The 27,823-nt window shown below is 42.6% G+C and overlaps 1 protein-coding gene across 5 annotated transcripts in view; it reads left to right on the forward strand.

Moving 5' to 3' along the window:
* The window catches only part of ctif (CBP80/20-dependent translation initiation factor), a 62,179-nt gene extending 39,566 nt beyond the window's left edge, over window positions 1–22,613 (forward strand). For 4 of the 5 annotated variants that reach the window (XM_004549631.5, XM_004549628.5, XM_004549630.6 and 1 more), the window contains exons 9-14: window positions 2,729–2,809; window positions 5,697–6,270; window positions 8,476–8,775; window positions 11,452–11,604; window positions 17,656–17,709; window positions 20,017–22,613. In XM_004549631.5, coding sequence (XP_004549688.3) covers window positions 2,729–2,809; window positions 5,697–6,270; window positions 8,476–8,775; window positions 11,452–11,604; window positions 17,656–17,709; window positions 20,017–20,238 — 1,384 coding nt within the window. In that variant the 3' untranslated portion in view covers window positions 20,239–22,613. The remainder of the gene's footprint in view (window positions 1–2,728; window positions 2,810–5,696; window positions 6,271–8,475; window positions 8,776–11,451; window positions 11,605–17,655; window positions 17,710–20,016) is intronic. The other variant, XM_004549632.5, reaches the window with a different exon arrangement.
* Window positions 22,614–27,823: the final 5,210 nt, after the last annotated feature.

The raw sequence follows: 27,823 nt of genomic DNA on the forward strand, positions 1-27,823 counted from the left end.
TGAAGCTAAGGATGAAACATGTCAAATGAGGGATGAGGCAGAGGATAAAAAGCTGGGCGGACATGAAATGGGGATCAGTAGAGCTGGAAAAGCAGGGAGCAAAAAGGAAAAAGCCGTGATTGTTCTCACAAGCCAAACATGAAAGCAAATTATTATTTTTTTTAAACAATACAATTATTAATGAAAAAGAAAAGCTGGGAGTTGAGAGAAGAAGAGTGTGGAGTAGAGTTAAAGTGGAATGGCTAAAAGTAGGTGCAGATTTTATATGTAGAGGGTCAGGAGAATGAAAAAAAAAGTGATATGATTGGGTCATGCCAACAGAGCTACCTATTACAAAGCTAAAAGCCTTTCTACCGACATGTGGTTAGTAAGCAAAGCCAGTTAACAAAGTGAAAGGTCTTTATAAAGCTTAACATGTCTGCTCATCAAATGCATTTACCACATTTGTTTCTTTGTAAAACATGCTAATCTTTTCCTGTAATTGTGCAACTAAACACCAGCAGTCACTGTAAATGCAAACGTTGTATTTAGTGATTTATTTTGTCTAATGTCTCAACACAGCTGAGGTAGGAGAAGGAGAAAAAAAACATGAGCAAACGTGCTAAAAGCAGAAGATGTTGAAATATGGAAATAATTATTGATCATTTGACTATTTGTCCGAGGCATGCAGGCTGCGCTGAACAAAGCTCAAGAAAGAGAAACAGAGTGGGACTGAGAGATTGAGTAAAGGAAAAGTGTAGGCTGGCTGTGGCAGGAAGGAAAAGAAAGGGGAGGTAGTGCATGTGTTTCTACTTTAGTAGGCACGTCAAGCAGGGCTGAAATTAGTTGTGATTTACTGGAATGTGCTGCTTACCGCTTTCTGCTTCAAAACAGAAAAAGGGGGCAAAGAAAGAGCATAGCAGATCCTTTCTTCATCATACCTTAAAGTCTTTCTTTAAAAAAAACCCCATTCTATTAATTAACAAGAAGCTTTTTACACATATTGACTTAATTTTGTCTTTGTTGGAAGAAGTGCACTTTCTCCACAGCATCACTTTAACTGTACTCATGACTAAACAAACAACAAACACTAATCGAGGATGATAAACATCCCATTTACAACACATCATAGCTGAAACCTGTTAAGTGTCATTGGAGCTGTTGAACTGAGAGTTGAAACGATTTAAAAACAGTTTGTGTGGGACTAAATGTCACCGCAATGACTAACAGTTCCGCTATCTTTATGATTTTTATGCTCTCAAATATGAGTAAACATCTGGGGCCAGAGGCATGAAATTGTGCACCAACAAAAAAATACAAAAAGAGAAAACCAGAAATGCACACTTTCTGTTAGATTTATGAAGATGAAAGTAGGCCTGGTTCCGTTTTTATACATCTCAGTTCTAGTACGAGCCTTATGTGCCCTGCTGAACTCACGATTTCATATCAGGGCTTATCCCCGCTCAGTGACTCATTAAGCCTGTGAAGTAAATGTATTGTGTGGCACTTGGCGATGTCTTTGAAGAGCTGTCATTACAAAACGACTGCGATTATTTATAGCACCTGTTTTATCGCGTGTATGCACACACTCACCGGCCACACGCTCGACGCAAATATCTAATCAGCCAATCACATGAAATCATCTCAAACTGGTTTCCTGAAAATGACAATGAGTTCACTGCACTCAGATGGCATGCACAGACTCCAGCAACTGTGTGATGCCGTCATGCCAATATGAGCCAAAGTCTCTGAGGAATGTTTCCAGCAACTTATTGAATCTGTGTCATAAAGAATTAAGGGAAAATGCAAAAGGGGTTACACCCAATACTAGCAAGTTTTAAATAATAAAGTGACCTGTGAGTGTATATGACATGTCATTTTAAGCCAACATCAGGTAAATGAGCCATACTGAATAATTGATAACCCTCCTATTAACCATAGCCAATATTTTGAGGGTTTTCCTTTTGTTTTGTTAACTAAATAGTCAAAATTATTTAATGTGAGTGATTCTCAAATTTAGAGTGATGGAAACTGCAAAATTATTTTTAAAAAAAATCATCAACATAGAATGCATTATACAGAAAATGGTGTGTGACAGACATCTGAAAGAGGTCTGCTGCTTCTGCACCCACCATGAAACGCCTGCTTTACTGAGTGTAATCAATAAAAGCTCTGCATGCATGTATGCACACACGCTCAATATGCTTTGGACTTTTAAATCTCAAGACTTAGCAATGCAAATATTCAGTCAAGCAGTCGAAACCCATCTCCCCACAGTCCATTAGGCCAGCGTGTTGTGTTCTTTATGAAGCTTTGGCCCCGTTATTGACTCGTCTGGCCTCCGGGCGTCTTTCCCCTGGGCCGATCAATTGTCCAGTCTGGGTCAGCCGGTGGTTCCATGAATTCTCCATCCACATAACCGTGCACGGCAACAGTCGTGATTGATCATCAGCATCCTGCCTCCTCCAATGATCATGTCTGGCCATTAATTTCACCTTTTTAGTTACCTTAGCATTCTTTCTGTAGTTTTGTGCCTGTTGATTTTATGACCATTATCAACCTGTAGTTTTTGTTTGTTTCCCTCTTTGCCGCTTTGCTTTTCCTTCTCTTAAAACCTTCCGTTTCCTCCTTTTACGCTCTCCATTAAATCCCCCCTGCTGTTTTCTACAAACTGCTGCCACTGTACTCAACTCTTCATCCATCCTTCCAATCACCTGCACTGTGGCATCCCCATCTCTCTTGTCTGTAGAGCATTTGATCAGTTCACCCGAGACCAGTTAACCGTACTTCTGCCTACTGGCCCAGGGGGAAAGCGTCAAGTCTGCGCCAGGTTAGTGACAACATAAGAAAGATGCTCAGAACAAGACCTGAGTACAAAACGGTGGAAAGTGCATTTGATTGATTCTACTCAAGACACCCAGAGGTCAGATAATGGTGTGGTACTCACCCCCCCCCTTCAATCAAACACACAAATGGCTCCATATAATGAGGAGGTGGAGCCCGCCAGGCAACATCAAACACTAATTTAAACCGGTTAATACCTTCATATTACCAAACTCATCATCCTCAGACAAAAAAAAGAAGTAATTTCTCATTTCATTAGAAGCTCGGTCACGCCAGAGTCAGGTCTGTTTCCAAGTAACAAGACAGTGCGAGATGAAATTTCATCAGTGGCCCCATCCCTAATGCAAACATCTCTTTGGCATTAATATGACTGATGGGCGGTCAATCTGAGCAACGCTCTCTCTACCGCAGAGCTCACAGTCATTAAATATGATTTACATTTTATTTCATTCTCACTTTCACCCCTCATCACCAACACCAGTAGATCAGAATGGATTAGTGTTGAGCCTGAACTAACAGCTACTGTAAATATCTAATGAATCAAATCAGAGTATGTGTGTGTGTGTGTGTGTGTGTGTGTGTGTGTGTGTGTGTGTGTGTGTGTCAAAGACAGACGTGTCATATTCCTCAGCTCTCTTGTCTTGCAGTGAGCAGCTTAGCAAATTAAACATCATCATTAGCACTGAAGTCCTAATCCGTAAGGCATCTGATTCTTTAGTCTTAAACCTACAGTAAATACCCCTCAGGTGTAAACTCTCTCAAAAATAGAACTGCAGGACCATCTGTTTACAGCTCAGCCTAATCAAAAATGTAAAAAATAACTTGGACACCAAAGCGGGGACTGTTAAATTGGTCGCTCACAATGACCATAAGCCAGATAATTTAGTGATTAAAATAAAGCACTGGTTAAAAAAATAAATATATTTTTTTTAAATACAGGAAAAGTTACAGGGTAATTTTTTGATGCAAAAGAAAATCATTCCTGTGAAAGAGGCGCTGTCGTTCTTTACAGAGGGAACCGCTTCAACCTCCCAGAGAGTGGAGGAGGGAGGCCGGGCGAGACATAAACCACATGAACACACGCACAAAAACGATAAATACGTTCACACAAACACTCCTTTACCGAGAGAGCTGCCAGACAGGAAAAAAAGCTAATTGTTTTTTTTATTACTGATGGAATCAATTATTTGTAGAAAAAAATTCCTTAAATATCATGCACAAAACTCTCTCCCCAAACCATGAATATTTCAGTTTACATTGCTTTAAAACAGAGAAAGCCGATCCTCACAGGACAACCTTGATCCAGCAAATGTTGGACAACTAAGCCTTAAATCCAACATAAAGTCTGTTGTGCTTTGTAATTTATTTAGTAACTTAACAGGCTATGCCTATCAGCGTGCCACTACCAGTTAATTGAACCATTTAAGTCAGGGGTGTCAAACACGGCCCGGGGGCCAGAATTGGCCCAACAGAGACTCCAATCTGGCCCACTGGATGGTTCTGAAAAATTAGAAGGACGGTGTCAATTTTAGACATTTAACTTCGTAGGTTTTACAGAGTTTGCTGCTGACAGACCTCCTCCACAGCCATTTATACGACTTAAGTATTTAAGTAATAGATTAAAAAAAATTCAGTGAGAGAAATATTTCTGGGGTTTATTGCTTTTTTTTAAAAAAAACAATGGTTTCAAAGTTAAAAAAGGACATTTTCTGTGAATTAACAAAAACTTTCTGTTCTGTAACTTTGCACATTTATTAACTACATTTTAAGCCCAAAGAGTCACGCTGATAGATTTCTTTCAACTACAGAAGTGTAGAAAAACTAAATATAAATAAATAATATCATGAAATATCTGAGCAATTCAATGTGTAGTTAATCGTCTATACATGGACAGACAGGTGAGTGGTGTGACCCACCATGTACGCAAAATGAGTTTGACGTTCCAGATTTAAGCTATTATTTAAATTGTCCTTATGCAGCACTTTTATACTGTAACTGAACACTCTTAGTGCTTTATACAACTTGCCTCATTCACACGAGCATAATTTTTATCCTTTTTTTGTTTTGTTTTTTTAAACGCTAGTGCTTTCTATCTAACATTCATACTCCAAAGGATACATCTGAGTGCAGCTTGGTTTTAGTCTGTTGCCAAAGGATATTTGACGTGCAGACGGGAGCAGCCAGGGATCAAACCACCGACTTTCTGATTAGTAGATGACCCGCTGTACCTCCTGAGCTACAGCCGCCCCACCCCTCCACCATGACGTTTCATTGTATACGTTTTACTGGGTTCATGTACAATAGTTAAACAACCGTATAGATGCTAATTTATAATATTTGGCAACTAGCTACTGTTCATTTGCAAGTAAAGTTTGTAACCACCTACACCAATATGCTAAACATACTGATTTCATTTCCTTCATTTACAGATCACATCAGTCAAAAATTAACATTAAATTGCCTACATGGATACAGTTAGGTATATCTAAACAAATGCTTGCTAGCTGCTGCTACCCTTTGAGCTAGTTCACTGGCTGAGGCAAATAATAGGTTGCCTTCTCAGTGCCAGGGTGACTAATCCCTTGGACCATATGTCAGCGGCTTGTCAAGCCCAGAGCCAGTGCAGCAAAAGGACACAGCAATGCAGGACAGGAAAACACAGACACACTGTGCGTCCACATGTAAGCAGGCACTGGGCTTTTGATTTTCTAGATGTAGTTCAGTAGTGGTGGGTTAGTGCTTTTGTGTAGAGGTTCTCACAAGAATAATGTTTGATCTTTGTGAGAAGGTGCGTCACAGTGTCACAGAGCCGTTTAAGATATAAGGCGGCTGCCATTTCATTACACTGCACCTAAAACTTGCCCTCATTTCAGGAAACAGCAGCGGCCTCACGGCGGCGGAGGTGGCGGAGGAGGGAAGAACCAGCCTCAGTCACCGCAGCAGCAGAGGGATCAAAACCAGCAGCAGTCCCCAAACCAGCAACAGCAGAGTTCAGCAGAACAGGGAGATAACAGAAACACTTGTGCCGGTCGACCCCCACGCCAATATCAAGGAGGACATGGGCAGCGCCAAGGAGGGCCCTTACATCACGGATACAGCCAGAACCGGCGTTGGCACAACAATCAGAAAGGTCAGGGGCATGGACAGACAAACACTACCGGTGATAAAGGAGTACCCCCAAGAACAACCAAAGACAAAGAGACTGAGAATGTAAAACTGGGTGACGAGCACATGAGACCTCTTCTAGATTGCAGCAGCAAGAGTCTCAGTGAGTCACCCAAATCTGACTCGACGGCAAACACGACCGCTTTCGCCGATCTGACGGCTTACAAGGAATTTCCCAACACACCGCAAAGTGGAAAGGCAAGCGAGGGCCAGTCGGAGCAGCCCAAAATCTGCCTTCTGCAGTCGTCAAAGGAGAGGCTGAGGAGGAGACTAAAGGACAAGGTACTGAAAAGCTGCTTAGTGACTGTCAGTCAGTATTAAAGCAACAAGAACCGATGTGTATATACACACACAAACACAGTCACACGACACCATTTGCTCTCATGATTACCTTAATTAAGTTCAAAAACATGGGTGCACTGTCATTATGTACACACATGGAGAAACACTTTCCTCCCTGCCTTGCTTGTCTGTTCATTTTTACAGCATTCAGGTTGAAACACACACCCAGACTGGCAGGGAGGGGAGCACATGTTCTCACTAAGGAGGTGAAGGAACTAAACCAGCATTAGCTTAACAGTTTTTGATGTTTTCCACTGTGCCCCAAACTGACGAGTTGGCCAACTGTAGCTGCCCCCCTACCCCCCCTTTTTTTTCTCCTTACAGCTAATTCATTACCACCAGGAGACCATTGATTTGACAACACGGGACTTCCCAAGATGCAGCAAGGCAGGAATTAGTAAATATACCCTCTGTGATGCCAGTGAATCAGTGAAACCAGTCTAGAAGGGAACTTTTGGTTGATGGGATGCACCGAGAAATACATCTAATGTTTGCATCATCGTTGTTTGCAATAACGTTTTTTCCTAACTGGTGACAAAACCTGGTGTATTCGCAACATTTTGCAAAACCTTGACTGGGTTACAAGTCACGCGCTTTCAGCAGGGCTACACAATCTGTTGCTTGGCAGTAGTCTGATTGCAGACGATTTTAAATCACATATATTTTGCTACAACTCTGCGTGCACACGGCGAGATGAGCAGGGAACAGGTGGAAGGTGAATTTATTCATCTAATACGAGCAGCAGCAGGGCCTCCCGCTAGATCAGACTCAATTTTTTACTTTTTTTTTTTTCCCCAATACTCGAGCCACCTGAAATCGAGTGAAATGAAACGGCCACCTTGCTGCTCATGCTGGCCTCCTCGCATCAGTTTCTGCCAGGATTCCTCTGTGGCGAGAGGGATGGGGCAGGTGGGCCCGTCCTATTTCTGGTCACCAGTTTAGGAGGTGCATCTCTGCAACCCTTTCCCTGCTTTGTTAGAATGGTAGCTGAGCAAGGGAAACACATTATAATTGTGCCATGAGTCACCACCTTTTAAATGATAACGAACCCACTGCCTGCTTTGTTCTTTTCCCTCCTTTCACTCATACTCCTACACTTTTTTTCCCAGTGGCATTGACAGTTAACAATGGAAAACAATGTGTAACAATACAGTTAATAATACAGTTAATAGGTACAAAGGCTCAATGTAAGAAAAATGGATATACCTGTGATTTATCTCTCTTTTTCTAATCAGCTTAATTATAAACATAGTTATAAACTTGCCTTTGAACCAGAACGTTATTGGAAAAGGATATAGGAAAACTGGAAATACAGTATCAGTCATACCTGCCTTGGCTCACTCTATGTCTACTGAGCCAACATAGCAATAATCGGAGCCAGGGTGGCTATCCACTTAAAATGACACCCCAGATAGTGCTCTATGTGAAAAATCTTGAGTGGTTATGAATGTAAATTAGAGTTTCTGTGACAATTTCTGTGGGAGTGTCAAGGACATTGCATGATAGAAGAGGAATGTTTCAGCAAAAAAAAAAAAAAAAAAAATCATCATATGACAGCTTATAAAGAAGAAAATGTTGAAAGCTGTGGCCCGTGTACGTCACTGAACTTAACTGCTGACCCTTTTTCCACTGACCAAGTCAGTCAACCCAGTACAAGAAGTGTCTGTACCCAAACATGGAACTGTCAGAGGTTATTGGGATGTGTTTCAACAAGAAATGTAACAATGACTGGCACTGAAGCCAGGACTTTTTCTCCGCTGTGAGAGAACTTAGTAAAACAGAAAAGTTCAATGGTGTTTAATTTCACATGAGAGATCATTACTAGTCAGAGTAATGCATCACTGTGAAACTGTACCATTTTTGAAGCATTTGCTATTTAAGCTACAAATGAGCTTTAATATGTCTGTCCACATATTCAGGACTTTAACTAGAGCAACTGTTCCCTAAGGAAAGAAACATGACGTATAAACTTCCTAAACATTCTCATCAACTCAACTTGCTTTGTCATTCATCGCAACTCATGTGTCAGATTAGCTGACATTTATTTCTCTGTAGGAACATCTGATTTGTGTTGAAATCTACTGTGCTCTGAATCTAATATCATTATCCTCACCAACCACTTACATGCATTATCTTTCCCCTCAGGAGGAAGCATGCGTGCAGCAGTCGGGCCCCGGATCACGGAATATGGACCGACTAGTGGCGCTTCTCAACAGCATGAGGAGCAACAGCAGTGGAGTAGAGCAACAGCTGGCGTCCTTCATGGAGGAGGCGCAGTCCTCAGCCCGTTCGGAGGAAACCCTCGCTCAGGTGGTCGGCGCGATCTACTCCAAGGCCGTGTCGGACAGGAGCTTCGCGGCAACAGCTGCGAGGCTCTGCGACAAGATGGCGCTGTTCATGGTGGAGGGGACCAAGTTTAGATCGCTGCTGCTCAACATGCTGCAGGTGAGATGACAACAACGGCGTCCAAAGCTTATCCTGGCTCCTTAATGTTTTCTCTAAATACTGAAGCAGGTGTAATTTATTTATTTATTTATTTTTTTTTGGGGGGGGGGGGATTTTTTTAAATAGTAACTTTTACTGAAAAAACGTTGTGTGCTAAACTGTTCTTAAAAAAACAACAGTGTTTGCAGCCATGTGCAATGAACTTGAGAGCCTGTTGCCTTTTGAAATAGCTGCTTTGAAGATGGGGATGAGGTCTGTGACCACTTGCAGTTAGTTAGTGTTTTTAAAACAACGTTGTTGCATCAAAAAAGGCAGATGGAGTCAGTCAGTAAGTCTGCAAGTGAATGGGGTGGCATTGGCAATTGTATCCAATCTGTTTGTGAGAACATGAGTAACTATGATAAACTGGTCAAAATGATAAATCTGGTAAATCTGAATTTAGATATTTTAAATCCATGTCACACTGTTGAGCTTCCAGCTAAACCATTTTTGCAGTTAATCATTAAAAATTAAGCAGAAAACAGTTTCATATTTAATTGTTTGTAGAGCAACAAAACCTCTAGTCTGAATCATTTTTTATATATTTTGGGAATAGACTAAACACTTTTAATTGATTAACCAAAACAGCATTTTCAGATGAAGCAATAATGACCCAGAAAATCTTTTGTCCAGTCTATTGCTTTAATGTTTGAATCCCCCTGACTGTACCTGCCATTTTATGCCTTGAAATGCATGAGTTATTGTAAACAAGAAGTTTAAATGAGCATTAAACATCATATTTTATACTCTATGTTTTAACACAGAGGTAGGCAACTCCAGGCCTCGAGTGTCGGTGTCCTGCAGGTTTTAGATCGCACCCTGGGTTAACACACCTGAATCAAATGATTAGTTCATTACCAGGTCTCTGGAGAACTTCAAGAAATGCTGAGGAGTCGTTTAGCCCTTTAAATCAGCTGTGATGGATCATGGACACATCTAAAACCTCCAGGACACCGGCACTCGAGGCCTGGAGTTGCCTACCCCTGTTTTAACATAATAATCTGTCATTTCAGCAGCTACTTTCAAGCTTTGCTTTTTTGAGAACGTTCAGGTGGAAGCCCACTGTGTGTGTTTGTGTGTGAGACGCCGTAAATGTCAGTGGGCACAGCAGCTAATCTAAACACCCAGGGGGGAAGAAAGAAACCCGTTCCCCCTTTTTCCTCTCCGTGTCTTCACTTAACTGCACCGTTCCAGTCTCGCACCCTCCGTGAAAACATCCCCTTCGCCGTTGCATACTTCACTCCCCCTTCCTCCTCATCCCTCATGAGCTCTGTATTCCAGAGCTGCCCCATCTTATCACCCTCCCCTCACCTAGAATGACACAGGCCACTGCCTCACTACTTCATCCTGCATAGTTCCCAAGTGCATCTCTCACCCGCCAAACTTTTCCTTTCGCCCTTCGCAAACTCCTGAGAGCAGCAGACAAACTAGAAGTAGACATACAACACATCCTTGATGCCGGCAAGGACTAAATGTTAACCCATCCGCTTCTATGCCCCCCCCTGTACTCCTACGCTCTTCTTTTTCCTCCTCCCTTGAGCTTTAGTGTTTTTCCACCTCTTCCTTTAGATGCTAAACTTGTTTTTATCCCAAATCCAGCAGCAGTGAATCTTGCCTTGATCCTTTTACACCCCCCCCCCCCCCCCTTTTTTTTATTCACCCCCTCTTCATCTCAGCTGTCAGGTCCCTTCTTTTCTTTTATTCCTCACTTTAAAATCCACTTCCTAGCTAGCCAGCCAGCATGCCCCCCCTCCCCCCTTGTCTTTGACATTTTGACTTTTTTTTTTTTTTTGCTTTAAAACATTTTAAATGTCATAAGTGGGCTCATGAAAGCTTTAATTAATGATGCTGCTTTCAGGCCCCTGGATCTCAGTATGGGGTGGAATTACTGTGCGTCTGCTGTGGCTTTGCTTGAACATAGTCAGACTTTCTCATAATGAAATATTTAACACAGCTCAGAAGTCCCAGGGGCCCCTTTTTGTCTATTACTGTTGACACCTTTTGATATTATAATATGATATGATAATTTGCTGAATCATTTTAGTTTAATTTTGAGCGCGTGTTGCGCTTGTTTTTAAATGGGCGGAGCTTCCTGCCAAACCTCTTTACGTCTCCGTTGTTTGTGCACAGGCAGACTTTTAGTGTAGCCGTTCAGCAGCCCAACAGGCAGCAGAGCGAGCGGCTCTGATTGTTGATAAAGTTTCACTTTAATCTGCTGAATAACATCTTTACAAGTGCACATTAAGCATTAACACATATTAACCCCGGCACTTTAACAGCACCACACAGTTCACCACACTTCACTTTCAAACTAAATTAACACACTCGCATCCACTTCTGGCAGTTAAAAGAAATTTGGGAATTTTTTTAATGCATTTTCAAGCTGCTTTTTGGCTTCAAGTACGTTGAGGAACAAGGTTAATATATGTGCCACCTACCAAAAAATCCCATTAGAGAGATGGAAAAGTTGTTAATAATGATTAATGGTTCTGCCAGGAAGATGGTTAACCATCTTCACTTATGAATTTAACACCTACCTACCCACTGCCTACTTGTACTACACAGCTACTGAAGCTGGATAACCGGGAATGTTTCAGTGTGTTTTCTAAACTAACCAAGCATCCTTTTTCCACTCAGAGGGATTTTTCCTGTCGCGAGGAGCTCCAGCAGTCAGATGTGGAGCGGTGGTTGGGTTTCATCACCTTCTTGTGCGAAGTGTTTGGTACCATGAGGAGCTCCGGCGAGCCGTTCAGGGTGCTGGTGTGTCCCATCTACACTTGTCTACGAGAGGTTTGTATCTGTTTTCTTTTAGGTCACTAGCCAAAATTATCAACCCCTTTCACGCTTTTCGAATAAAAGAAAGTGCCCGGCTGCGTCTCTGTATCGTGCTTGCTCAGTTCAATACATGCACTGAATCAGAGTTTCCTGTTTTTGGCCAGACTCAGTCTAGACTCTTGAAACCACAGCTCTGTTTGGTTAGTGGTGCAAAAACAGCCAGGACACCATCAGTTCCAGTAAAATTTTGTGACCCCAGGTTCACTTCTCATCAGCTGGTCTTGCTCACTTAGACACGGTCTCTCGGTCTCCATGGAAACCATTAAGGGAAGCCGCAGCAGACGCACGGCGATACAGAAGTGGTTAATGACAAATGAAATACTGAAAGGGGAAGCAAGCGAGGTGAGGGAGGTGAGGGGAAGTGGGGGAGACTGTGGCTCAGGTTGACTGTCAACTCATGGCACAACAGGTAAAAAAGAAACCAGCAGAGAGGAAGCTTGGTTTTAATACAGGGTCTGAACGAGAGAGGAAAAACAAGGTCAGGTGTAGGAACTAGTCTGAACACTGTCCAAAAATACACATCCACAAAATAGCATCACTGCTTGGTTAGGTACACCTGTTCAACTGCTCCTTAACGCAAGTATTTAAATCAACGAATCACATGGCAACACTAAGTCAAATAACTGAATAAGGCTGTGAGGGTTAGTGTGTATTCCCTTCAATGATCGCAGTAGGCATTAACTCACAGAGGCAGACTCCACTTCTTTTGCTAGCGGCAATTTTTCAAATTCTTCATCCCACATTTAGCGGTGAGTTGAACAAACGTCCACCGCAGACACGCATTTCGGACCACATAGAATAACATGGCATTCACAGAGGGATGATGAACATGAGAATCAAAACAATTGGGATTTATAAGAAATCCATTTTAAAAAGACGGAGAATTAAAAATTGCTGTATGTGTGACAAAGTTTCATTCAGATAGGCCCACCCAATAAGGAGGAGATGGGGCAGAGACAGTCATACGTACACTACAGTCGTTATAGTAAGATTCTTTATGATATTTCCTTTGTTGTTTGTATCTTCTTAATGTGATTTTACATTAACAAATTCTATCATCTGCTGCACCACATGCAGCTGTGAGATGAAGTTCTATTTGTTGTCGGATCAGCAGAAGGAGAGTGAGGTTTGGTTGCATGAGTGAGAGGAGATAGAAGTGAACTCTATACGGAACAAAAGGATTCGTGTAATGACACTTCAAACCTCCCCGCATCTGATTTGAAAACATATCGTCCAGCCCTCAGGGAGACAAGTAATTTTTTGGCATCACTGGAGAACATTTCCTCATATTGAAATTCAAGTGGGGTAATTGGAGACCTCTGCACCCCCTTTTTTTGTTCTGTTTTTCCAGGCATTAGAAAATCTAGCCAGTGAGATCTTAGCCAAGCCCCAGATCAAGTGATGTAGTACAAAAGGAGCAACAGCCCAACAGTCGGAGCTGGTTAAACAGAGGACCTCCTCGCAGGCAAAGAGGCGTCAGCCTCCCAGCATCTATGCTGGATATTTGGTGACATTATTTTTAACTCCTACACAGTGCGTGCATTTTTCTGGTGAGGGTGGAGGGCTGGATTCTGAAATTCAGCTTTTGTTTCACTTCCATATTTCTAGTGTAGTTTGAACACACCTGGCGTCTCATTAACAAACAAAACAATCGCAAACAGTTTAAGCCATCCACACCCTGTCTGAGGGTATGCCCAGGGCTTTATCTCAGGCTTGTTAAAAGGCTCAACAGCATGACCAAGGGTGTGGACTAACCAGTCAGCAATACACACAAACACGCCTCTTTAATCTACATCAGCAGTATGAAGGGAGCCCCGAGAAGACTAGAGGTCAGAAGGTGCCTGTGAACAACTTAAACACTAATAATGAGGATATATGGTGTGTGTGTGTGTGTGTGTGTGTGTGTGTGTGTGTGTGTGTGTGTGTGTGTGTGTGTGTGTGTGTTTTCAAGCCCACATAAACGGTCTAATAATCAGTTTCCTAGAGACAGTCTTCGTGACTTTGATCTGGCCGCTGTTTTGATTGTCCTGTTGTAACATGTGATTGTCAGATTCTTGCTACAAGCTATGTGCAATAGGTGTTTGCATATGCACACGCACACCCGCCTTATACATGCGGTCTAAGTGTTTGCATATGCATACATATGTCCCTGCAGAGGAGACACTTCTCCAGTAAACGTAGCCTGCACAACAGGATCAGGTAACAGCAAAGGTGTGTTAGTGTTTGGGCTTAAATGCCAGCTCCTATAGCCAGAGCAAATTAATGAGTGCTGATCCCATCCATTAATAACTGACAGGCTGCTATAGCTCCAATCAAATGGAAGATTTGCCCCACACAGAACAAACTAAAAGACATAATCCTCAAGTAAAATTAAATTTAAAGCACACCTTAAAACGAATGACTTTTTTCCAATTGACACATCCTGCCATTACAGAGCAATATTTGCATTTGTTTGAGTCCTACTTTTGACTCAAGCTCCAGGACCTGCTGTCCTGTTTTAGCTCAGTTGATCTGTGACTGCTCACCAACTAGCTGCTTTTTTTGCTAGATTAAGTGACCCGTTCTACAGCTGTGCATGCGTTGTAGCACAATTAAAATGACACGTTCATCTATCTTTTTGTCTCTTGGGCTTACTTCTTTTTTAATATGTTGCCATGGTAACAAAGGTTGGCAAAAACCCTTCAGGTCAGAACTTAATAAAAATCATATAAAAGATTTTTGACTTGGACCTTTAGCCTTGAGGTAAAGCAACATTCTTTGTGTACCAGTAATCATACACACTACCAATTATTGAATCACTTGAGTTCAACTCTGTTATTTTCAAATGAAGGGGAAAAACTGTGATGCAGTGTGGCTCATGATTCTACCCCAAAAGATCATCATGTCATCATGTGACCCATAGAAGTTGCCATCAGGATATTGGTTTGCAGTCACTCCTGGTAGACAGCATGTACATACCCTCCGGTGGTGACATCAGGACCTATTTATATGGTATCTTGGCTTCCCTCTTAGAAAGCTACCAGTAGCTGTTTACTAACTTGTTCAGTGGATTTTAACTTTTTCCCCCATTAAGATTTGACAACCTCTGTATTCTTAATGACAAGTTGACACGTCAGTATGTATTAATAAAGACGTGGTTAGACGATCATTAGAATAGTTTCCGCTCACTTCTGATGCACACTCAGTCATTTTGTTCTATGACAGAAACCACTCAGTTCAGAAGACAGCTTTCAGGGTTTTCAAGGGGGGGAAAGTTTAACAGTCTTACATTGTTAAACTCTGTATTATTGTAGGTGTTTACCTTACAGTATAAAGTGCCTTGAGGCAACTGTTGTTGGGATTTGGTGCTACATAAATAAAACTGAATTAAATTAAATTATAACAGATACCAGACAAATATGGGGCTGGTCCTGAAGCGTGAATTCCAGTTTTGTCTACTACGTCAGAATCCTTCGAGTTTGTGTGTTTTTAATAAAGCATGTTTCGCTCTGCTTCATCCCGTGCTGCAGTTATTGAAGATACAACCTTGAAGATACACTAATGCAGCGGCCCCCAACCCCCGGGCCTCGGACCGGTACCGGTCCGTGAGTCGTTTGGTACCGGGCCGCGAGAGTTGAGGCTCAGGTGTGAAATGTATGGTTTTCAGGGTTTTTATCGGTTTTCAGTGTTATTTTGTTATCGTTTTTATCGTTAACTCGGTTTTCCTGGGTCTTTTCACGTGTGTTATGAATAAATCTTCTTTTTTTCGGTACCGGTACTAGTTTTATTTTGTTGTATTTATCCGCGACACCTTAAAGGCCGGTCCGTGAAAATATTGTCGGGCATGAACCGGTCCGTGGCGCAAAAAAGGTTGGGGACCGCTGCACTAATGCACATGTGAAGTCCAAACTCATTTAAGTCACTCACAGAGCCGTGTTTGGATTTATTTCTTCTCTTCAGTGCTGTGAAACAATCAAAGGGAAAAAAAATAAGACGGCTGTATTTTCTAATCCTGATGTCTTTTAAATAAAAATACTGTAAATGGAAGTCGCACAGAATCCCGGGTTTTCCCATGGCAGTAAGATTAGTTTCTTGATGATATAACCAACCAGACATCCGAGTGTTTTCAGCTTCAGCCGGAGAGACTGAGTGTTAAGCTGTCTCTCAAAAACTTTTTTTTTTTTAAATGCTGATTTTTCAGCTGGAACACACCATGTGTTACGGTGCAGCAGTGACAGGAGAGAGAAGAGAGGAAAAGCTTATTGCAACGGATAGGAAAGCCGATGATAGATGAGTATAGATTAGATCGTTATAAGTGTATTGAACAAAACTTCCTCCCTCGGTTCCCCGGGGAACTCATTATGAGCTAATCCCGCTTGTCACATAGTTCTCCTGCTCTGGAAAAGGACGGGACTTGAGTTTCCACATCAAACAGCCACACTGTCACCACACCCATCTGAGCATACTGAGGAGCTGACGTCTGAGCAACTGTTGGACCTAAATGATAGGTGGAATACCATTAAGCTTACAGTGTGGAAATAAGAGGCCTGCTCACAGTGAATGTGGAGCATAGCATCAAATGGTGGAGGATTACTTTTTTTTTTTTAAATGTTTTTACCTCTGAGGAGTCAGACATTTGAATGACTGGTTTTGATCACAGCGTCTTTCCTAAAGCATGCATTTAAACAGGGTTTGGTTTGTCTGCTCAGTTTTAAAATGAAAACACAGTGATCGTGTTATTTAGCTCTGAAATACTGAAGTTGGGTTACTTGAGTGGGTTGGAGTCTCTATGATGCATTCTATCTAGTACTCACATATTATATCATTGCCGTTTTTATAGTGAACTTATTCATACAAAATTGTTTGTTTTAATCATTGAATAGCTTCAGAGCAACATGAGCCTTTATGGAGAGTCAGTCTGCCATTTTTTTTAAACTTCCAGTTTTAAGATGCACCAATTCCTGTGTGAAATATCGGGATTTGGCAACTTCATGCTGCTCTCTGCCCATCAGCTGGTTGCTAATTCTGTCTGTCTGCAGTCTGGTAGCATGCAGTGGGTTTAAAAAGCTTTTCTTTTCTGTTTTTTTTTTAAGAGTGAGCCAACACTGCTAAGCTGTGGGACAGTACGTTAGGTAATACAGATTCAGGTGATAAACCATATAAGAGATTGAACATTTTTATATACAGTTGGCATTGAAAAACAAATTGGATTTATGGGTCGTTCTCCTGAACAAGGTGATGTCCTGTTTATTCCCTCCGTGATCTCACTTATTTTTTCCTTTACTCTGTCGCTGGACGGCGCATTGATACGTGACAGTATTTTCCTCATTTTCAAAACACGCTCCCCCCTTCCTCCATGGTACTTCCTTCCCTCCATCAGTTTAATCAAAGCAGAGCTTTGTAAACAGTGTTATGAAGACTAAGGCAGCATTAGAGTTGAGCATTTAGCCAAAGTCGCTTCTGCTGTAAACTGAACCTAGAAGCTCGTATTCTGGCATAATGTTATTCTACCTCTCTCTGCCTGCATTGTTTCAGGGGAGTATTTGTATGCCCATCTGTGCATGCGGGCCGGCATTGGTGTGTGTGTGTGTGTGTGTGTGTGTGTGTGTGTGTGTGTGGGTGGTAGTGGGTGGGAGGGGGCTAGCATGTTTACCCAATCCACTGTTTGTTTTTGGCCACGCTGTGTGTTTACGTGTGTGTGCTACTGCGTGTGTATGTACATTGTGCGTAAAGGAAGGCATGATGTGTGATGTTTGCTGGCAGCCTGGAAGCTCAGTGTGTTGTCTTCCAGGATTTAAAATGTTAATGTCAAAAATATTTACAATCAGGATTAGGTCCCTCCCCGTTTCTTTGTGAACTCATGAACACATTTTTCTGTTCTCTTCATCAAGTGGTTTAAATCAGTTTTTGTATGTATACAGTGCATCTTCCATCATTTCTACTGTGCTACTTCTGGAGTTGTGTTGTGCTAGTTTGCGCAGCCCTTTGCTTTGTAAGTCTTACAGTGTCTGTTCTTGTCCTTTGCAGCTGCTAGAGTCGACGGATGTTAAGGAAGACGCAGTCCTCTGCTGCTCCATGGAGGTATCAATGCATAATTACTTAAAGTCAAGTCTTCATACTCAAAAGTCAAACTGGCCCCTACAAACACAAGTGCTCGCCTATACAGACACCACAGACTGTATAGAGATTGACAGACCACGTGACTTTCGCGCATTGCATTGTAGGTACGACTGGCAGCAAAATCAAAACACTGCATCAAGCGTTAGCATTTCCAGCACCGGTAATCATTAATTCTGCGGTTTTAATCCCTACTTGCATTTTATTTGCCCCTAAAACAGTTATGTACAAAACGACGGAGAACACAGCAGGTCCGTACAAAGACAGACTTGACGAAAAGGTAAACCAAGAAAAAAAAAAAGTACGAGGAAAAAAATCAAAGGAGTGAAAAGGTTAGACCTATACGAGCATACAGAGTGGAGTAAGGACGTTAGCGTGCTGCCCAACTTTTATCACGCACATATTTATTATTATATGGTCCTAAGTGTGGGTGCATACACTCACAAAATGTTTGGTAACTTCAGATCCCTGCAACAAGCCCAGGTCCAGTTTACTTTGGTGATTTGGACTATTCCATTTCACAGCTGTTGTTAATTTTTTTTTTCTCTTTATCTCCTGTACAGGCAAACACAATCTATTTGTCTTTTCAGGTTGTAGTATTACACTACATTTTCAGATCCAGTAGAAATAAAATAAGTGTTTCGTAATTCATTCAATTTATTGTCTTTATTTATAACTGGCATTATTGTTTCATTCTATTATAGGATCTTACAAGAAACAGGCAAAATTGTAAAAATCCACTATGCTTTATTAGCTGCTTCGGTGAAAAACAAATCAACAATGCAAAAAAAAATAATAATAATAATAATAACCATTGCAAAACAACTTACTTGAAAACAGTTATTCATCACTTGATTGCTTCAATACAACACTTTGGGCACATATATGCGGGACTTTTCGCGGCTGTTTTTATATCGCTCTCTCACTTAACCGATCAAATCTCGCTGTGGTAGCAGCTTTAAACTGGGTATGACCCAGGTTGATAGAGGGGGCCCAGTCTGGATCGCCACAGTGAACAAAGCAGCATAGTGCAACGAATTCAATTCAAATCAATATAAGACTTATTTGTAACCCTCATCAACAATTATGTTATGATAAATTACGTAATAACTACAACAGAAGCCATCAGTCGGCTCTTTGTTACTTCGGAAACATGGCTTGAACAATTTCTCTTCCACGACAGAATCCGATAAAAAACGATCTCCTTACCCGTCGGCTTCCCATGGCTGTCATGTGACCGGCTATTGCAGTTAATAATGCCATTCTTTGTTTCTTTTTATCGTTGTGTGACTGTTTTCTTATGAAAGCCTGCGTGCCCTAGTACCGCTTGCCACTCGTACCTACAATCCTTTGCGGTTTTACCCCGGAAATTACATCACATTTTCGATCTCTATACAAAAGATGGATATAGTCAGTCATTGGTTTCTGGATTTGCATATTGAAGCCTTAATTTGAGCATTTTTGCTGCGTAGTGTTTCTAAAACTGGGAAGCAAAACTATATGCTTATCAGTAGCATTATCAGTCGAAGCATAACTAAATTGTACTCTGCAGATGGATTTAACATCACGAAAGACTTGAAAGTAGCGACCACAATCATAAATTTATTAGGAAAGAATTTACTCAGGTCATAAATGTGGTATGCAGATGGCCCGTTTTCCCATAGACTTCTATACATTTGAACTTCTTGTTGCAACAAGACTAGTCGCCCCCTGCTGGCCATAAAAGAACACAGTTAAAGTACCTAATTGGCTTTGCAGTGGGTTTTTTAGACCAGAGGCTGTGTGTTTTTTAAACGAAGCTAGCAGGATGTAAACGTAAAAACACAGAAATTTAGCCCCCTGGAACAACTATCTTGCAAACTATATCAGGGGTCTTGTTATCAGGGGTGGGTGGGGTGGGGGCGAATACAGTCTGCATCACCCATAGAGCCACAGCCTCCACATTTAATGGGAAATCTGCCAGGCAGCAATAAATCCTTTAAACGGCAGAAAGTAATACCTAGAACTAAGGCAGGTGAGCTCTGATTGGAAAAGAGTTCCCAGATGCTCGCAAACACAATGTTTGCAGTCTTGATTACATACTGGCAGCCTCGGCATGCACACATCTCCATGGCCAGAGGGTGTGTGAACCTCTGCTTGTCTGACTGTATCCACAATAACAAGGTGCCAGACATTGTGTCTTGTTCTCAGTTAAGGACGCACACACGCACTCTTTTCTCTGACCTCCTACCTCTTTACTCCCCCACCCTCCCTTCCTTGTCTCTCCACCAGCTGCAGAGCACAGGCCGACTGCTGGAAGAGCAGCTCCCCGAGATGATGACAGAGCTCTTAGCAGCTGTCAGAGACAAGATGCTTTGTCCCGCCGAATCTCCGCTGACTCGCTCTCTGCTCATGGAGGTCATCGAACTGCATGCGCACCGTTGGAGCCCCCTGGAGGCTCTCACTACCCAGTACTACAACCGTACCATCCAAAAGCTCACCACCACTGCCTAGGTGCCAGCTCCCACAGGAGAAGAGGAGATGTGTCCTCCTCACCCCAACACAACAGATGTTTTCTGGTTATGCATTGTAATAATCTCTGTTGCCTAAAGAAGTAAATGTCGCTATTGAGCTTAACTGTAAATTCCATTATTAAAAAACAAAACGGATAAGAAAAGGTGACCACTACCACAGACAAATCATGTAAGAGCCTCCTAACAGGTAACCCAAAAAGCCAACACTACATGTGCCACATTTGGCACACATTTGAGAAGATGGTAACTGATAGGTAGTCAGTGTGGGTGTGTTCGGCCACATGGAGCCTGAGAGCTTGGCTGGCTGCTGGATAAAGGAGGGAAGAGACAAGAGAGGGGTCACGTAGCAGAGAGGAGGAGAGGGCAGCGGTCTGTCCGTGGGGAATAGAGAGATCTGTGCCCAGAGATGAATAGAGGACGGAGAGCGAAGGGGCGGGTGGGGGCCGGGGTGGTCTGTGTCAGTCTCTTCATTGTGTTCGTTTGCCACACCTCCCCTCCTCCCCTTCCCTCTTCTGTCTCTCCGTTAGCCCCCAGGGTCTGTGTGGCTGATAAAAGAGAGGAGGAGGCAGGGAGCAGACACAGTGCTGTCTGTCTGGGCTGTCTGCCCTGCCAGGCCAGGGACCAGGTCAAAGGGCCTCGCTGTGGAGCCCCCCCACAGCTCCTCCCTGCCTTTGTCTCCCCGACACCCCCCACCCAGCAGGAAGCCCTTTTGAGGAGATGAGACAGCGGGCCTGCTGGGCCAGGCTGGGTTGGGGATAAAGATCAGGCTGGCTAGAGTAGGGTGACAGATGGCTGCTTGAGCCCCTGTGAGACGACACACTCCGAGCACACCCCACTGGCACCCCAACTCCCTGTTCCCCAAGCTCAGGCCCACACAGCCAATAGAAGCAGTAGAAATATTGCAGAGGGTGGGGTGAGGGGGGAGCAGCATTAGGAAATTAAATCAGACACTGCTGTCTGATAATTCCTTTGTTTTTGTCTTGCTACGGAATGTCTCTTCTGCTGTTAAGCCGTGCACGTCTATGCTTTGTTAACCACATCATCATCATCATTATATTTTTTTTTATCATTTATTGTTTTTGGTTATCAATGTTTCATTTTGAAGTCCTGTTTCAATGGTAATATGTATGAGATATTATAGTCATAGGCCTTATTGCACAGGATCGATTTGTTTTGCACCGTTTTGAGGCGATTTGCTTTGAAAACTCAGAAAAAACAGAAGTAGGAAGTTTGAATTGGAATCAGCGTTGCAGAGTAACGGCGAATTCAAGTAGAGAGAGATCTGAGTTGAGCATAGTGAGGGATTGGAGGATGTTTTAATGGACTAGTGGCCTTGTCAATTGCCCTTTTTTTCTCTCCGTTGTTTAGGGCACAGCAGCGAGCGTGCTGAGGACTTTATCGCATCGTTGTGTTGTTGAAGGAAATATATATAAATATAAAACAACTGAAAAAGTGATGTGACAACTAAAAGAAAAAAATAAGCATGGCACACAATGAAGCAGAAGTACAATGCTTCTTTACAATTTCCTCCTACGCAAGCCATTCTTTGCAGTGGATGTTTTTGCAAGTGTTTAATATCGACTGTAGTTTGGTCTTGATTTTTTTTTCCTTTTGGAGAGAAATGACAACTATTAACCTGTGTATTTGAAGATGACAATGACGACAAGAAAAATCTTAACTGTTTGACCTCATATTAGCTAGTCATGTGTGACCCTTATTCCAGCTAACGTGTGTACTGCAATAGTCATACCAAGCCAATCACGTTTATTTGGGGGTTTTTTGTTTTTGTTTTTTTAAATGGGCTCTCTATATATAATCTGCATACGATATAATTACAAGTATTACAAAAAAACCTCTTAAATTTGGGGAATAATGCAGCAGTGATGTTACACATAGGAATACCGTGGTTGTGTGGCTACAAGTTAGCTCATCCTTTTTCATCAGGAAGTAGCTGTTTGGGAGTAATCACACACACACACATATATATGCTTAGTTCCCACTGATTCTCTGTGGGCTGTTTTTATATTATTATTATTTTCTGTGTCTTGCATCAAGAATTAAGATCCTGTGTGGTAGAAACACACCCCAGAAGATTAGTTAGATGAGATGGGTGACAATTTTTTTTTCTTTTTTAAGCTCAGATGTTTTTTGAAGACGCATCCCAATCATCTGTACGTGTGTGTGTCTGCTTAAGAAGTGATCTGTTTTATTGTTTTGTCTTTTGTTGTTGTCTTATTTTGTTTTTAGGTTTGTATTTAAATTATATTTAGCTCATTTATATATATATATATATATTAAAAATAAACTTTTTTTTCTTCTGGTGGGTTTTTAACACATCTGAAGCAGTGATACCTAGCTTGCTGGCAAGTGTGTAAGTTTGGAATTTCTGGAGTTTCCTTTGTGAAAAAAGAAAAGGCCATCAGTCAGTATCCATTATGCAAAGAGCGGTTCCCTCTCTCAGCAGATTGGGGCAGGTGGGGATTGCCCCCATCATCTGTGGCACCCCCTCCCCCCACCTCCAACCCCTTGTGCCCTTAGACCCCTGCGCTCGGGTCACGTGACTCACTCGACGACTGAATGAGATGCACCCTCATTTGGATTTTCTCGTGAATCTTGACAAAACGAGCGGCCCGGCCGACGCGCGGACGAGCTTTTGGGATTGACGACGGTGGGTCATCTGTGATGAGCTTTTGTTTTTGTTTTTCTAAGCAGCTGAAAAAATAAACTAATAGGAAAGAAAAGATGTGCTGGAACAAACTCTGGTGTGTGTTGGGGTTTTTTTTTCCTTCTTTTCTGTCTCGTCAATTTCTCAGTGCAGTCACATGGAAGCTGGCGTGGTATCACTAGACAAAAAAAAAAGAAAAGTCATTCAGACACGACAAAAGAAACAATGGCACACACGTGGTTGGCTCCGTCGTCAGCAGACAGACTGCGTAACTAATCGTGGCGCCGCAGTGGGTCATTTTACTAACAATTCATACGTGTGCACGCTGCAGCTCATTTACATCGTCACACATTAAGCCGAACACACTTTAGAAATTAACAGCGCCGTCTGTGTTGGTGTGCACGACTGCCACGCAGCGACCTTCATCAGTGACTCGCCTTTGCTGAGCCCCCCAACATATGCCTGGGGGCTCCACGACTTTGGCGTCCCGATGGGCGCTCTTAATGCAGGGGTTACCTCCCTGCTGAGGGCCCCGTCCCTCAAACCTATTGGATGTCCTCCAGCCCTTATCCACAGCGATCAACATAATCCCACGTGATTATTCTGAACACGTAAACACATGTGAAAGGCTGAAACATTAGATTTCTTTGTTTTATTTCACGCAGAATCACAACACAAACAGGGCCAGTAAGGATGTTATAGATGTGCTAATCTGGCAAACAGGGAAGTGAAAACACGCCAACAGCAGATGCAAGAGGGGATAGAAATGAAATACTAAAATGAGTGAATGCTCATAATCATACAGGGGATGATTAATGAATAACTGACACTGATGGCCAGCACCGGTCACACTTAATTCAGCTTGGTACAGTAAGAACAGGCAGAAACACTGTAACTTTAAAGAATGAAGATTGTGTCTCTTCCTTTGTCTGTCACTGGGCCCAACACTGACTGATGAGTGAAAGAAAGGTCTGTAATCCAGAATTCGAGATGACATCTGCCCATTTTCCTATTGCTCCATAACTATTCCATAACTATTAACTCTGGGCTGGAGGTGGAAAGAAGGCTGGGTAATTACAATTTTGGTTTGCAAAGATTAAAACAACATAATTGGGGACAAAATTCTTACTGCTTTTGGGGGCTGAAGCCTATCCCAGCTGTCATACGGCGAGAGGCGGGGTACACCCTTGACAGGTTGCCAGTCTATCACAGAGCTAACACAGACACTGACACCCACATCCACACCTATAGTCAGTTTAGTTTCACCAATTAGCCTAACCACATGCATATCTGTGGGAGGAAGCCATATTACCTGGAGAGGACCCACTCAGAAAGGCCCCAGGCTGGAGTCAAACCCGAGCCCTTCCTGTGCGGTGACGGTGCTAATCACCACACCATCCTAGATGCTAGATAAGCTATATGGAGCAAAAAAAAAAAAGAAACACCCACACTTTTCTACTTCTAAAAATGTGCATATAATTAACATAATTCTGCTTTTGTTATTCACTATTCTGTTTTCCATTGTCTCATTCCGACGTATTTTTGGTTGTCAAAATCAAACTGGTTAACAACGGATCATACGTTTTGGATCAAACCGAACCATTAATCACCTTGTTTGAGAAAACCATTGGCAGGTCCTTTTAGTGTCTAAACAACCATTAGTTAAAGCCCATAAATAGAGCACACGAATAAATATAATCAAGCCTCGGGGCACCGTATGATGACTCGAGCTTTGCCGACTTTGTGCTGGCACTGAAGAATGAATGGATCCGTGTGCGTGTGTGTGCGCAGGGTGACTCACACCAGCATCGTCCATTGTGTGAGCCAGACAAAAAGCTGGCTGCATCTCTGCTGGCCTCGATGACGAACCAAAGCCGAGGAGGGAGGACACTCACTTTAAGATGACGGTTTACGAGCGCAGACGCACTCCCACAAACTTCAACACACAAGTGCCAGCACAGCTCTTTGTGGCTGCGTCTTGTATTTTTATTTATTTATTTATTTTTTAAGTTGTCTGATGGCTCACACACTGTATTTTTTTAGACCCTTGGTGGGGTTTTTGTGTGTGCGTGCCCTCCCGTCTGCACAGCATGCGCGTTTTTGTGTTTGATCGGCGCACAGGCAAAGCCGGAGGAGAGCACTCCAGATTGTTTTCTGTGTAGTCCGAGGGCTGCAGAGGTCAAACATTGTGTAAAACAAAGTAGATTTGAAACGCGCAGAAGCATCCCCAGATGTTTTTTTTTCCTCTACTGTATGCTTTGCTGTGGGAGAAATCAATAACTGTGGGCTACCAAGTGGTTTTAGCTCGCTCTCTTGACCTTTTCCAACTCAGCAGCAGCTACTGCGCAGCAGTTTATTCCACTCTCCCAAAAAAAACTGACTCCATCTCAACTATAATTGGATTCAGACATTTTTAACTGTGTCAACATATTCTGGAGCTAAAGTAGATACCGAGACGTTTAATGATTAATCATATCATCACTTTGTGGCTGCTGCCAAATTAAATCCTACAGTCATATCCACCTACAAATCTCTGCTGTGTGCTCTGTAAAAATACTACTCGTCCTTCACTATACACTCACCAGCCACTTCATTAGATACACCTTTCTAGTACTTTCTAGGACACCTTTTACCTTCAGATCTGCTTTAATTCTTCTTGGCATAAATTCAACAAGGTGCTGGAAACATTCTTCAGCGATTTTGGTCCATATTGATTTGAAAGCATCACAACAGCTGCTACAAATTTGTCAGCTACACCTCCATGATGCGAACTGTCTGTTTCACCACAATTCGAAACAGAAAATTCTCTCTGTTACACTGAGATCTGGTGACTGTGGTGTCCATTTGAGTACAGCAGACTCAAATGGACTCACTGCATTTGGATGCTGGAGACTGGTTGTGGTCTTAAGTTGATGCTCAAGAAAGTACTGATCACCAGCAGCCTGGCCTACTGAGGCAGTATGGAGTCATGCTTTCATGTTGTTTATGTTAAATTCTGATCCCACCATGCAAATGTTGCAACAAAAATCACGATTCATCAGACCAGGCAACCTATTGCCAATCTTCTGTTGTCCAGTAACAGTCCACGGGAACGTTAGCCTCAGTTTCCTGTTGTTAGCTGACAGCAGTAGCGCACGCTGTGGCGTTCTGCTACTGTAGCCCATCTGCTTCCAGGTTCATTGTGCATTCAGATGCTCTTCTGCACACATTAATTGCAATGAGTGGTTATTTGAGTTACTGTTGCTTTCCTATCAGGTCAAAACACTCTGGCCATTCTTCTCTGATGTGTTTTTCACAGCATTCTCTGTAAATGCTAGAGATCGTTGTGTGGGAAAATACCAGTCCGACCAGCCTGTCCTGCACCATCAACCATGCCACTTCAATCTTTCTTTCTCATTCTGAGGCTCAGTTTGAACTTCAGCAGGTCATCGTTACTATGTCTGCAGGCCTGCAATAAGAAGCTGCCATGTGTGGCCCACACACACACACACACACACACACACACACACACACACACACACACACACACACACACACACACACACACACACACACACACACGTTTAATAGTAAAATGGTGTTTTTTGAGAAAAAGTAAAAGTAAAAGGTGATCTCAGGCAGAGCGGAAACTGAAAAGCCATAATACTGTTTCCTGTACAGGCTGTGGAGGAAATGATGTCATGACCTGCTCACTTCCTGAATGAACTCTTTCAGTGGCTCTTCTGGTGAAGAACCTGCCGACTCAGCAAAATAAACAAAATATAGGTTTCTTTGGCTCTAAATGAAGTACATCCACAACTCACTGACTCATTTGCGCCAGGCTGAGATATTGGATCTATTCTGAGAAAAGAACTGGAAGTCTGCTCAAATCCACAAAGCTGCTTTGAGCTAAACACTAAAATCCTCATGCCAACATGCTTACAACACTAATAATATATCAGCCAGCCAGCACTGACCTTCCTGACTGCCTTCATATTTACTTTTTTTTTTTGGCAAACAGCATTTATCACTGGCAGTGACTGATATTTATCCATTTTGTCACATCAACTAAATGGTAAATGGCCTGTATTTGTATAGCACTTTACTTAGTCCCTAAGGACCCCAAAGCGCTTTACACTACATCCACCCATTCACACACACATTCACACACAGGTGATGGCAAGCTACATAATAGCCACAGCTACCCTGAGGAGCACTGACAGAGGCGAGGCTACTGGACTCTGGCGCCACCGGGCCCTCTGACCACCACCAGTAGGCAACAGGTGAAGTGTCCTACCCAAGGACACAATGGCCGAGACTGTCAGAGCCGGGGCTCAAACCGGCAACCTTCCGATTACAAGATGAACTGCCAACTCTTGAGCCACATTTAAAGACAGCATGAAGAAGAGTTGAAATTGTTTTTATTCCAAGTAATTGAGATGTTCGTGTATCATTGGCAAAAAAAAAGGATAATCTTTCGGGCTCCTCACAGCTCCATCATGAACACCCACTATCCTTCCTCTGAACATCTCCAAACCATCTTCAGACCATGCATCAAAGCAGCTCTCACTACCATCTTGTGAACCTTCCCTTTCACTCTTGCTGCTGTCATCCTGTCACAAATCACCCCCAACCCTCATCTCCACCCAATCCGACCTGGCTGCACTCTCTTCTCCACCTCTCTTGTGCACAGTCTGTAGCTTTGGATGGTTGACCCAAGGTGTTTAAACTCATCCACCTTCTCTACCTCTGCTCCTTGCATCTTCACTGTTACACCTGTCTCCCTCTCATTCACATACATGCATTCTGTCTTGCTTCAACTACCTTTCATTCCTCTTCTCTCCAGTGCATACCTCCACCTCTCCAGACTCTCTTCTACCCACTTCCTACAGGGAGTGGGAGTCAGAAGTTGGCACGCTGC

This window comes from Maylandia zebra, linkage group LG7, assembly GCF_041146795.1.
Source record: "Maylandia zebra isolate NMK-2024a linkage group LG7, Mzebra_GT3a, whole genome shotgun sequence".
Lineage (NCBI taxonomy): Eukaryota > Metazoa > Chordata > Actinopteri > Cichliformes > Cichlidae > Maylandia > Maylandia zebra.